General features: G+C 47.6%; 1 protein-coding gene across 1 annotated transcript in view; it reads left to right on the top strand.

Moving 5' to 3' along the window:
- The first annotated feature begins 293 nt into the window (after window positions 1–293).
- Window positions 294–13791, top strand: part of LOC118216694 (TBC1 domain family member 10A-like) — an 18285-nt gene continuing 4787 nt past the window's right edge. The window contains exons 1-5 of the mRNA XM_035398096.1: window positions 294–768; window positions 2783–3646; window positions 7307–7406; window positions 11931–12038; window positions 12333–12439. Of these exons, the coding sequence (XP_035253987.1) occupies window positions 2835–3646; window positions 7307–7406; window positions 11931–12038; window positions 12333–12439 (1127 nt within the window). The 5' untranslated portion in view covers window positions 294–768; window positions 2783–2834. The remainder of the gene's footprint in view (window positions 769–2782; window positions 3647–7306; window positions 7407–11930; window positions 12039–12332; window positions 12440–13791) is intronic.

Raw genomic sequence — 13791 nt, forward strand, 5'->3', positions numbered from 1 at the left:
CACCACATTAGGAATATGCCTTAGCATATTTTTATTTCACTTGTATGTCTATTTGTGACTTGGTGCTTGGCCCCTTGCTGCTTTTTACTGAAAGAAGCAGCCACCAATCTCCTGGCTGCGTTTTCTGTGCACAGGGATGAAACATCAGGGGCTGACCCAGATTATTTCAGTGGGCGAGATCTGAAATAACAAACATCCCAAGTCAATGTATTGTTTTATAAATTAAACTCACGTTTCAATGCGTCGCAGCTTTGGGTTGCCTGTTAGCGCGCCCCCAACGTGACTGCAAGGTCTGGCGGCACGTGCAGGAGGGGAGCGGTGCGCGCGCACGCAGCTGTCAGAGCAGCCGCGATAGGAAATGCAGCCGAAGCCTGGAAGTGACAGATCCCAGCGCAGTCTTGAGAAGCGGTGCGATCCGGAAAGGGCAGAGTGAGTAAAACACACAACACAACGCTGAAAACAAAATCTGCCACGACTGAACAATCGCGACCATCTTTTGTGATCGACTGAAATAGTTTCCGCCTAGTTCGATAGCTAGCTAAAGCTAACGATGCTCGGCCAGAGTCATGATATATAGCTAGCGGTGGCTAGCTAAGCTAGCTAGCGGCTGGCGAGATTGGCAGACATCTCGCGCTGTCCTTTCTCGTCCTCTCCTCTGTCATTCACTGGCGGAAGGTGGATCGGTGACTGGAGCTGTGGAGGGGGCGGCAGGGATATTAACCCCCTGGACACTCAGGTGGATATAGCACACTGTACACCCGATTGTGGGTAAGTAGAATGCAACGGGCCAGCCAAGCGAGACCGGGGATTATGATTGGGGCCTAACACAGGGAGGGAGTGAACCAGGAAAGCGTACACACTGAGTTGCTAGCCAGCTAAATTAGGAAGTTGAGTTATTGTGAGAATGAGGCCTACAGATGCTATATGAGTAATATTCGAGCATCGAAGGGCGTCTCGATGGCAGCTTCGGAAAGGATTACATTAGCTTGTTGGTAGAAAGCTTGGACTGCTAACGTTATCTAGGTAAGTTGGCTAAATCAGTCGGTTTAGCTGCAGAAACGTTGGGTAGCCTGCTGCTAAGTAACACCCAGATTGTTTAGCTGTCAATATAAAACATTTTCACACAACGTATAATGTAATCAAAACATTGCATGCAGTTAGCAAGCTGTATGATTTATAATCGACATCATGTACCGGCTAGCTATCCATCTAGTTATCATAGCGGCAGTATAATATAGGATGGGCTAACAGGAGAGCGGGGAAATGATAACTATCGGTCGTTACAGCTCAGTGCAACGTCACATACCGTTATTACGCTGCTCATTGCAGACGTGCATTGTTAAGAATATGAAGCATGTCAGTACGGTGTCCTGATTTTATAGCGTGATAGTGTGCATTGGTTCGGCTGTGTGCTCCATGTACGTAGTTGACATTGTTTTGTAACGTTACAGGCTGTGTGATCTTTTTGAATCCCAAACGGCACAGACTTTGGTGGATTAGTAAACACAATACATGGGGATACGGGGATGGGGTGGAGTCATATTAGTAATGTCTAATGCTTTGTAACTGGACAACAGGGCAACTTACTGTATGGTCTTTTGAGTAACGTTGGTGAGGGAGGTATTACATTTGCAGGGTCTTTATATTCTTCAAGTTTCTGAGTGAAATGGCGTGCAAATGAGTTTGGTTAGTGTGTGTGTTTCACGGAGGTACCGCTCCCCCTCTGCTTTCAGACAGTCTATTTATATGGAAGGGGAAGTAAGAGAAGGAAACCGATCTATTTACGGAGATGGAAATTATATTTGCGTTTAATGTATGACTTGTATATTTAACGCTAAATTCCGTTTTTTATTTAGGGAATAATAATGGTAAAATTAGTTTCATTAAAAAAAAAAAAAGGAAACGTGTTCTGGAACGGCCACGGACTGCCTAAATATGATTTCATTTATTGACTCATCAATACACATTCTTTAATTCTTCAGAAAGTGTATTTTGAGTCATTTGTATATATTCTCTTTAAGTCCGTTGCCACTGCTCTGCTGTTTGTGCGTTCTTTGAGTTTACCATGAGCTGCATGCGGTTTGGGCTGTTTGCAGTGTATCTCGGGCAGTGGTTCTAAAGCTGTGGGTCAGAACATGTCCATGATGTGTCCTGGCAGCGGTTGAGATGGGTTGTGAGATAACGTTACGTGCGGAGGAGAATTATATTCTCGCCAGGCTACACACAAAACAAGGTGCGCGCAGTATTCGTTTGCTACTGCATGCACTGGGTATACGTGCGAGCGTGTTTGCACATTAAGTAGGTGCTAGGCTCTGTTCAGTACAGCACACAGCCTGAAGCTTGGGCCGGTTAAAGGGAACTGATTAGTTAACATTTAACCGTGATTTACAATGGTAACTATAAATAGTGTGGGTGAATTACAATGGTAACTATAAATAGTGTGGGTGAATCTTGCTTAAAGCAACTCTTGTTCACTGAGGCATTCTCAAATATTATTATAAATGGCCCTTTGTTTTTTGTTTATGATTGCATAACTGCCAATGCCCTTTAAAAGGCTGTTCGTGTGAATATATGAATGGATATTATATGTATGGTCAGTAAGTCGGTTTTATTGCAAGATTTGCTCATAGATGATAATGTTCAGTACAGGGTATTGTTTATGAGAATGCAGTTGTGTAATTTCATGTCTTTACAAAGAATATTTTCTGATAAATGGTGAATTTTAAGTGTGTGATTGTGTTGCTGTAGGCCACAGCTAATGCGGCTTCTTGTTTTTTCTTAGATTTGTCTTTTCCTCCTGCCTGTTGCTCACACAGTGACTGAAAGGAGGGGCCATGACTGAGATTTCTGCCCTCACGCCCTCGCCCCCAGGACTGGGGGACCCCCACTCCTCCCCGCCTCTGCTGCCCCCGTCGACGCCCCCGCCAACGCCCCCTCCTCATCCCGCCGCACCCGCGGACGCCCCGAAACAAGCCCCGGTCCCCAAATCCACCCTGTACGGAGATCCGGCCGTGATGCCACGAGCTGCGGTTAGAGAGAACCCCGCAGGACGAGGATCTCCCTCGACCCCGGCCGAAACAGCGGCACCGCCGCCGCCGCCGCCGACCGCGAACAGCGCCGTGCCGCCTTGCGAAGGCCAGGGGTCCCCCTCCCCCGATCTTAAGGCTGGCCCCAACCTCTACCCGAGCGTCAGCGTACACCAGCCGTCCGATCCCGACGCCGAACGCCGCCCCCCCGGCACGCCCCCCCGGCCCCTACCTGCGGACGTCGCCCCGGCGACCGCCGCCGCGGCCGAGGCGCCAAAAGCGCCCGACCCCCACTCGCCGCAGCCCCTCGCCTCCCGGGCCCCGTGGTCCCCGGACCCGGGGGCCCCCGGCACCCCGAGGGCCGAGCCGCGCTGCCCCCCCGTGCTGGTGGTCCAGGAGCCGGCCCCCGCCGCCCCCCTGTTCAACCCCCAGCGCCAGCCCGCGCCGGACACGCTGAGCTACCTGGAGTCGGCCAGCATGATGTCGGGCAGTCGGATGTCGCTGTCGGGCCTGGGCGACGACAGCAGCTCGATGGGCTCCGACTCGGAGCTCAACGGGGCGGTGCTGAAGCGCACGGATAAGTACGGCTTCCTGGGCGGGACGCAGTACACCGACGGCAGGTCAGTGGCGCTCGCGCTTCACCCCTTCAGGAGCCCCCCCTCCTTCAGGACCCCGCCGTCAGAGAAGAAGCGCTGCTCTGGGGTCTATGTTCCCCTGTCTGTATCAGTAGAGCTGGTCCCACACTGATCTGTGTTCCCCTGTCTGTATCAGTAGAGCTGGTCCCACACTGATCTGTGTTCCCCTGTCTGTATCAGTAGAGCTGATCCCACACTGATCTGCGTTTCCCTGTCTGTATCAGTAGAGCTGATCCCACACTGATCTGTGTTCCCCTGTCTGTATCAGTAGAGCTGATCCCACACTGATCTGTGTTTCCCTGTCTGTATCAGTAGAGCTGATCCCACACTGATCTGTGTTTCCCTGTCTGTATCAGTAGAGCTGATCCCACACTGATCTGTGTTCCCCTGTCTGTATCAGTAGAGCTGATCCCACACTGATCTGTGTCCCACTGTCTGTGTCAGTAGAGCTGATCTCACACTGATCTGTGTTTCCCTGTCTGTATCAGTAGAGCTGATCCCACACTGATCTGTGTTTCCCTGTCTGTATCAGTAGAGCTGATCCCACACTGATCTGTGTTTCCCTGTCTGTATCAGTAGAGCTGATCCCACACTGATCTGTGTCCCACTGTCTGTATCAGTAGAGCTGATCTCACACTGATCTGTGTTTCCTTGTCTGTATCAGTAGAGCTGATCCCACACTGATCTGTGTTTCCCTGTCTGTATCAGTAGAGCTGATCCCACACTGATCTGTGTTTCCCTGTCTGTATCAGTAGAGCTGATCCCACACTGATCTGTGTTTCCCTGTCTCTATCAGTAGAGCTGATCCCACACTGATCTGTGTCCCACTGTCTGTATCAGTAGAGCTGATCTCACACTGATCTGTGTTTCCTTGTCTGTATCAGTAGAGCTGATCCCACACTGATCTGTGTTTCCCTGTCTGTATCAGTAGAGCTGATCCCACACTGATCTGTGTTTCCCTGTCTGTATCAGTAGAGCTGATCTCACACTGATCTGTGTTTCCCTGTCTGTATCAGTAGAGCTGGTCCCACACTGATCTGTGTTTCCCTGTCTGTATCAGTAGAGCTGATCCCACACTGATCTGTGTTTCCCTGTCTGTATCAGTAGAGCTGGTCCCACACTGATCTGTGTTTCCCTGTCTGTATCAGTAGAGCTGATCCCACACTGATCTGTGTTTCCCTGTCTGTATCAGTAGAGCTGATCCCACACTGATCTGGGTTACCGTGTCTGTGTCAGTAGAGCTGATCCCACACTGATCTGGGTTACCGTGTCTGTGTCAGTAGAGCTGATCCCACACTGATCTGTGTTTCCCTGTCTGTGTCAGTAGAGCTGATCCCACACTGATCTGTGTTTCCCTGTCTGTGTCAGTAGAGCTGGTCCTGCACTGATCTAGGTTCCCGTGTACCCTTAAGCAAGGTACTTAACCAGCATTGCTTCAGTATACATCCAGCTGTATAAATGGATGCAGTGTAAATGCTGTGTAAAATGTTGTGTAAGTCGCTCTGGATAAGACCGTCTGCTAAATGCCTGTAATGTAGCGTAATGGAAAAAGTCTTTCCTGAAGTGCAGCCAGCTTCTCCTTCGGCCACCATGTGTTTGGGTTTAGTTCCTGCTGCCATTTAAAGAGCTTATAATGAGTTACGATCGACGGTTCATGTTAAATAGCGACACAAGGAGGGAGCCAGAATTATTCAGAGCACGCGAGAGGAATATTTCCGACAGCCGCCTCGAACGACTGAAGTTCGGAACTCTTGGAACCATTTTTCTTTCGCGGTTATGAAATACTCATTGAAATTCCGTAGCCGTACGCTCGCCGGGCTCGGACACACGGACAATGGGCCGCCCTCGCAGGATAGAACGATTTTGGGCCGAAGCGTTGGCAAGCCAGCTGCCGTCCGCTCGTTTGCCAACTCGCTAAATGCGGCCGTTCGGATTCCAGGGAAACGTCCTCGGGTGCTAGAACGAGCACGGGGGCAAATTAACGGTCACAGGGGCAGACTGACCGTTACCAATGTGCGGCATCGGTTGCCAGCGCTGCGAAGGCAGGGAGACTGGGCTGGGGTGTTCGGTGGGAAAAGGAGGTGGCGTTGGTGTTGGGAGTCATTTGGCTGCGCTTGTGCTGGAGCTAGCTAGCTGCCTGGCTACCTACCTAAATACAGTGGGTCACTGTTGTTGTTGTTTCTGGTAGTGCATTGCGTTCGAGGTGACTCTGCGCAGCACTAGCAAACTTGCCTGGGATTTCACTTTCCACCAACAGTGATTTTAGCTAAGTAGAGTAAGTTGTGAGTTTAAAAAAAAAAAAATGCTAAATAGGCTCTTGCTAGTGAGAACTACGAGAGAATTCTAGGATGCTCTGTGACCTGACACAATATTGCAGCCAATCACAGCTGAGAGAATGCACCTGTTATGTAAAGTGTTTTTTTTATTTTTTTTATTGAACGAGCAAGTTTCTATTAAAAAAGTAATGGGGTGACCTGGCAGTCTCCAAAACAGCTGACCGTTGTTCTGTAGGGGTGTTGGGAAGGACGCCCGTCTCAGAGTGCGAGTCGGTGGAGGTCGGCGAGCGGGTAGCCGGGCCGCTCTCTTAAGCAGGGGAGGAGTCGAGCGGCGTTCGCCGTGGATACCGGCCCGCCTGACCCGCGAAGCGTCGCTCCCTTTCCCCTCCGTCGTGTGGCTCGTTTCAGCAACGTAGCAGGACCTCATCAAGGTCTGCATTCGGCGCAGGAGTCGTAGCAGGTTTCCCAGGGGATACTCTTCCTTCTGCTGACAAGGCCACCGCCATGTAAGCTAGGGAGCTTTTTACCGCTACGCTTTGGCGGAACACAAGGTAGCCAGATAGACATTATTCATTTTCCTAATGGCTCCCCCCCCCTTTTTAAAGGCCCGTTTGAGCACTTGTTGGTCTTGTCCCACGTTTCGAAAGCGTTGCGCTGCTAAAATGACCCGTAGATGTTTCTGACCAGAATAAAATGTGCGGCTATCGGCTGCTGTCAAATGCCAGTTAAACCGAAAACGCTTTTATGAAAAAGTGAATCTCTCGCTCTCCCTCGTTTATATTTCTGTCTTCTGTCTCTGAGTCGTCTCTCTCTCTCTCTCTCTCTCTCTCTCACTCTCTCATTTATCTCTGTCGTCGTCACTATCGGTGAGTCCTCTCTCTCTCTCTCCCTTTCCCCCTCTCTTGTTTATCTCTGTCCTCTGTATCCGTGCGTCCTCCCTCTCTCTCTCTCTCTCTCTCTCTCTCTCCCTCTCCATCTCTCTCTCCCTCCTCCCTCCCTGCAGTGACTCAGTGTGTGCCGAGGGTGGGTCTGTGACTCACGGACGCTGGCCTCCGTCCGTCCGTCTGTCTGACCCCTGCGTCTGTCTGACTGCACGGTCCGTCTCTGTGGCTCCACGGGTTCAGTCTCCTGGAGCCTGAGGCCTCGTGTTGCTGTGAGCGGGTAGTGTAGTGGGGGGGGGCGGGAGGGGGGGGTGTACCATATTTAACGCCCTCCCCTCCCTTCCCCCCTACCCCCTCTGTGACAGTGACAAAAAGACCAGTGGGTGTGTGTATGTACCCCCTCCCCCTCTTTGTGACGGGGGGAAAGAGACCAGGGGGGTGTGTGTGTGTGCTGTATTTAATGCCCCCCCCCCCCCCTTCTGTGACAGCGATAAAGAGGCCAGGGTGGACGTGGCGAGACAGAGAGAAATGAAGTGGCTGGAGATGTTCAACAATTGGGACAAATGGGTCTCCAGACGCTTCCAGAAGGTTCCCTCCGTCTCCCTCAGTCGCACCCACACCGACTCAATCACACACACTCGTGCATACACACACACATCCACATACGCACACACACGCACACATACATGCACGCACGCGCACACACACACATTCATGCATGCCATACACTCACCCTCACTCACACAATCATGCACCCACACACACACGAACACACTTATTCACAATTCATTTCTATATTGACTGAATTCAAATGGAAATGACCCCAGCTGTGCTTCAATTCGGTGGGTGCGTGTACCTGTTTATAACAAGAGCAGTAGAGTGAGGTTTGTTATTTTTGCTGTATACTTAAGGTATTTGGATTTGAGATCAAAAGAGGAATTTGAGCAAAAGTACAGACAATCATTTTTTATTTTGTGGTATTTACATATGTATAATTTTACTATTTTACAGAAACAGCTGTTTTGTGTCGAGTCCCCTCGTTTTCAACTGGGGAAAAACAAAAATGTAACAGATGAACTTAAGAATACATCAACGTCTAGTGTTTGGTTACATAATGCTTCAGTGCAATAGCTGCGTGAAGACTACGACCCACTGACATCACCAAACATTTGTTGTTGTTTGAAACTGCTTTTCCAAGCCTTCACTGCGGCTGCTTCAGGTAGACCTTTTTTTTCGGTGGGGTTTCTGTCTTCAGTCTCTTCTTCAGCAAGTGAAATGCATGCTTGGTTGGATTTAAATCAGGAGGCTGACTTGGCCAGTCCCGAACTGTCCACTTTTGCCCCATTGACCGAATGCTTTGGCTTCGTAGGTCATTGCTTTTGGGGGTTCACCGTCTTACTGCGGAATGAAGCGCTGACCAATGAGCTTTGTACACAGCGAAACTGAATCTGTCATCCATCATTACATTATCAATAAAGATGAGTGAGATTGTTCCGGAAACAGCCATATATGCCCAAGCCATGACGCTACCCGCTCCATATTTGAGATCCATCACAGACGAGGTGATATACTTTGGGTCATGGACAGTTCCTCCCTTTCTGTGCATTTTTGGCTTTCGCTCTGATAAAAGTTTATTTTGGTCTCATCTGTCCATAAAACTTTGTTCCAAAACTATTCTGGCTCATCTCTGTATTTTTTTTTTTTTGGCAAATTCTAATCTGACCTTTTCAAATCTTGCTGCTGAAGAGATGTTTTGCATCTTGCAGTATAGCTTCTTGAATTCTGCTCTCAGTCTTCTGCTCAGGGTGGCTTGTGGTATTTTGAGCCCCGCCCTCTGGAGACTGCTGGTGATGTCACTGACCCAGTCGCTCGATACACCCAGTTTTTGGGCCTTTATCCGTCTTGGTGAGTTCTTCTGTTGTCGCCTTACGGATGGATTGCCTTTCAGGAAACACCTGAGCAGCGGCTAGCACCAGTCAGTCATCCGGTAACTTCATTTTACACAGATTAAAACGTGGGGACTTCCACACTAAAAACCGCTGTTTCTGTAAAATGGTACAACATACACGCGTGCAAATGCCACTAAATAAAAGCTGATTATCTGCACTTCCGTCTCATGTCAAATCCAGATGCCGTAAGCATATAGCGAAATTTTAAAAAGGCAAAAAATAACAAATTTCTCCCTACCGTGCCTTACTTTCGGAGGGTGCTGTACGTTCAGCGAGGCAGTGTGTGTGGTTGGGAGCGTTTGGTGTTGGCGTGTTATATGTCTCTGTGCTGTGAAAGTATGTGGTTGACCTCGACTTGGTATTGCCAAAAATAAGTTATTGCACGCAAACGGAACTTACTGGTAGTGAACAGAAAATGGAAACGGTTACGTGTCGCAGTCTACGCGCCGTGACGTAGACCGCCAGCGTTTGAAGTTGTTGTGATGGAGGAATGCCGCGCTCTTCCGCGAGAAAGACGGTCAACTCACGCTTGGGGGGGGTTGATAATCGCTGTCTAATAATCTAATAGTTCACCTCACCCTTGACTAATTTATGCTTCAGAGACAAAGTGCAGACCTGCCAACCTGCACGCATTTTGTGTACCAACCACGCAATTCTTGGTCAAAATACGCAGGTACGTAAATATATATATATATATTATTGTAATTTAATTACGGAAAACAATCAATTAATACAAATCAATACCGTACATTTATTCGGTATTTAAACTACATCCCTCGGATTGAACCAGATGCTACGACCTTGTGCTTGTGGTTCTGTAACCCCTCCTCTACCCACTCAACATCCACTGATACGCAGCGGTACTTGATTATCCACCGAGGCGTAACGCTGCATTGCTGAGGTAAAATGGGAAGTGGGGAGTAATAATCAAGTACAAAAATGTGACCGTAATGTTAACATATAAAACGTTAAAACATGTTCGGTAACTTTACGAGATGATGCATTTCAAGGGGTATATCCTAATGAGATTAATTTGTGTATATAATTAGCTATAGTTATAGTTATAGTTATAATTATAGTAGCATACGATTTAGCCTCGTTACGAGACTTGTGAATAACTGACGGAGTAATTTAGCTGCAGTAACTCAAACGCTACGAAGACTCCCCATTCAAACTTTGAATCGCGCACGCTCTGTTGGAGCAAAGTGACCATTGCAAAGGTGTTTGACTAAAGACTGCTAACCTAGCAAATAATTCCTATTATTGCAGCCAGTCACCCGACCAGCCTTGCAGTTAGAAAATAATCATGACGTCAGATGACGAGAATACTAACAAGGAGAGAGAGAGCAGCAGACCTACTAAAAAGAAGCGAGTCCATGCCCCCCAGAAGTTCCTCGCAAAATATCAGGAGCAATGGCCGTGCCTCCGCCCCTCAAAACTTCCGCACCATGCATTTTGCACATTGTGCAATTATGATTTTGACTTTTTTTCATTAGGCCTATATGATATGTGCCTATATAAGCTGATTCAATTATTTAATTATTAAATAGAAATGGAAATCACGAACAGAAATTTGGTTTTATTCATAATTGACAGTGTTTTACATCGCAAAAAGGTTTTTTTTTTTTTTTGTTTTTTTTTTACATTACAACATGAGTTTCTGTAAATACTTGAAAATGAAAACGTTACAATACACAAAATAAATTATTTCCATTTTTAAAAAATAATTTAATGCAATTCACTTATGGTTATCTGTTTGTATAAGCACACATATCATATAATGAAATATTAATCATGAAAAAATTGTTTTAAGCAGGTGTACTCAAACTTTTGACTTGCAAGTATATCATGATATAACCCAGTGCAGTGCAAGTGATATTTTAGAATCAGGTCAAATTATACAATTTTGCCTGATCACTTTAACAGTCAAAACTAGAATTATGAAGAAAGGCTTGTGTGTGCGTGCAAAGTGAAGTGGTGCGAAAGCATGTGAACTAAGCGTTACACTGACTATTGTGGTACTCAAAATATTTTCCTGAGGTTGGCAGGTCTGAAAGTGTCATACAACGAAGTGTCGGCCGACAGAACTTGACATTTGAACTTGACATTTTGCATTTATAGTTTAGCGACAGTGCGCGTTGTTACTATAGCAACCAGACGCCAAGCCCAGCCGAGGTTTGTTTACATTCCGCGAAAAAAATGGCAGCGCTGCTAACGTTACACGATGAAATCTTGGATATTTCGGAGGAGGAAATTTAAAATGTAGTTTTGTTGAGACGAAGAAGGGAGAGGAGAAGAAGAAGGCGGTCGGTACGCCCGCTCAACAGAACAAGGGAGATTGAGGGCGAATACTCGCTTGTCCAGCAAACCCGTCCATTTTGCTAGCTAGCTAGCTAGCTCGTTTTTGCCGTCCAATCACAGCCGCGCGACGCTTATGACGGCGTCTGCAACCTTACAAAAATCAGCAGGTACGCGACACCCGTCGGCGACCCTCTAAAAGTGTCGGCTCGACGTCAACACTGTCGAATTTGCATCATTTTTGTCCCGCATGTCACAGGACACTTTGTCTCTGGAGCATAAATCGGCCGTTAGAGTACAAGGGCCCCGAGGCCATGAGGAGAAAACGCGTTCCACAGAACCAGAATCTCAGAACGCTGTCATGTTTCCATTTTTTGTTTAGTGCCTGTAAGCTTAATCTGTGTGTGTGTGTGTGTGTGTGTGTGATCCAGTACACTCAGGGTATGTTTGTGTGTATGTGTGTGTGTGTGTGTGTAGTGCAGTACACTCAGGGTGAGTGTGAGTGTGAGTGTGGTGCAGTACACTCAGGGTGTGAGAGTGTGTGTGTGTGTGTGTGGTGCAGTACACTCAGGGTGTGAGTGTGAGTGTGAGTGTGAGTGTGGTGCAGTACACTCAGGCGGTGTATGTGTGTGTGTGTGTGTGTGTGTGTGTGGTGCAGTACACTCAGGCTGTGTGTGTGTGTGTGTGTGTGTGTGTGTGTGTGTGTGTGTGAGAGTGTGTGTGTGTGAGAGTGTGTGTGTGTGTGTGGTGCAGTACACTCAGGCTGTGAGTGTGAGAGTGTGAGAGTGAGTGTGAGTGTGAGTGTGAGTGTGTGTGTGTGTGAGTGTGTGTGTGGTGCAGTACACTCAGGCGGTGTGTTTTCCAGGTGAAGCTGCGTTGTAGGAAAGGCATCCCCTCCTCCCTCAGAGCCAGAGCCTGGCAGCTGCTCTCCAACAGCATAGAGCTCCTGGAGTCCAACCAGGGCAAGTTCGAGGTAACCTGAGCGAAATGGCGCACCGCTCGCCCCCTTTGCGGATATCGCGGGACTCAGAGAAGTCCAGCTGCGCGGCACCGTTTAACATTTACACATTACACAGATGTGCAATGATAGAGGAAATCAGGGCAAGTAGTTTTTCAGGGCAGTGTATTTTGTGTACATGCAACTGTTTTAGCCTTTTCTCTGTTCATTCGCTTTGAATAGACCTTTTCTGAATAACCGTGTGTGTGTATGCGTGCGTGCGTGCACGCTTGTGTCTGTGTGTGTGTGTGTGTGTGTGTGTGCGTGTAGGAGCTGGAGCGGGACCAGGGAGACCCCAAGTGGCTGGACATCATTGAGAAGGACTTGCACAGACAGTTCCCCTTCCATGAGATGTTTGCTGCTCGTGGTGGGCATGGGTAATGAGCTAAAAACCACATTATCCTTATAAGACTGCTTTTTTTGTCAGTATTAATATGCCATACTGTCCTCATAAGCCTGTTTTGTGTCTGTAGTAATATGGTCTGCGCATGTAGTTAGTCAGAGTCTGAATTTTGTGCTGCTGTCACATTGTGTATTTGTGTGTGTGTATTTGTGTGCACTAACCCTCTCTGTGACACACAATGTGCTGCTCGGGTCGTGCATCTCCCCTCCTCTCCTCTCCTAGGAGAATGGGAATTTTCTCATCAGGAAGATTTAAGATATTTGGGCAAATGAGTGTAATTTTGTGAAGGAACATTTCTCTTTCTTTTTCGTATTTTGTGCATGTCAATAGGAAGCGTTTCTCTGTCTCGACCTCTCTTTTTTGGCACTGTGAGCATGGCCTTTCCTCGTTGGGATGCCATGTCCACGTCTGCCTGTGCTGGCCTGTCTCTAAAGCCAGACTGTGCTGACTGTACGTTGTCAGTATTTTTTAAGTTCTGTATTTTTTTTTATACCATCATTAGTTAATCTGACAAAATAGGGCCAGATAGCAATCAAGCTTACGTTGTTTTTGGGGTCTGAGAGTTCCATCAGTTGAAATAATGTTCTTTACGCTGTGGTACAATTTGGGTTTTCTCTCATATCCTGCATTTTGATGGTGCTGTCCTGAGGGCGATTCACGTTAGTAGGCGTTAGTGTCACAGGCCTCAGGACTAACTGACTGAGGGGACTTTTCTCTGTGTTCAGCTCTTGGCATTTCAGAGCTGTGGTAATGTGACTGATTAAGAGTATACAGCTCACGGGGGCGTGTACGTGTGGTGTTGGTCCTTTTCAGGAACAAGGTAATTTGGCTGTGGTCGGACAGTTCAGTGGGTTAGCGTCAAGTCAGTTAGCTTGACTTGAATTTCCGAAAAAAACAAAATGGGAACAAGGTCAGTGCCCGCGTAATGAACTGCTGTTCCCAAGAGGTGAGCCGTAGGTTAACCTCCCCAAAAAAGCCCCCTCGTGTTCCGCCGTTGGAGAGGTACGGGCCCGTGTCTCGACAGAGCAGGCTCGCAGCAGGTTTTTGCCATTTTTCGTTTATTTGGCGGTCTCGGCCGCGTCCGGGTGAACACGGTTTAATGTCGAGGAGATTATTTCCCGAAAATGTGTTTATTTCAAGATTCAAGATTCAAGAGGTTTATTGTCACGTCCTTTTATACAAGTACAAGAGAGTGAAAATCTCAGGTTTTGGCTCCTCGGCCTTGCAGCAACATATAAAAAACAGTTCTAAAAACAATTTAGCTAACTAAGCAGCAGAACAATGATAATTAAGTAAATATAAAATATATGTTTATATATATATATA

The sequence above is a fragment of the Anguilla anguilla genome, chromosome 17 (genome assembly GCF_013347855.1).
Source record: "Anguilla anguilla isolate fAngAng1 chromosome 17, fAngAng1.pri, whole genome shotgun sequence".
In the NCBI taxonomy this organism is placed as follows: Eukaryota; Metazoa; Chordata; class Actinopteri; order Anguilliformes; family Anguillidae; genus Anguilla; species Anguilla anguilla.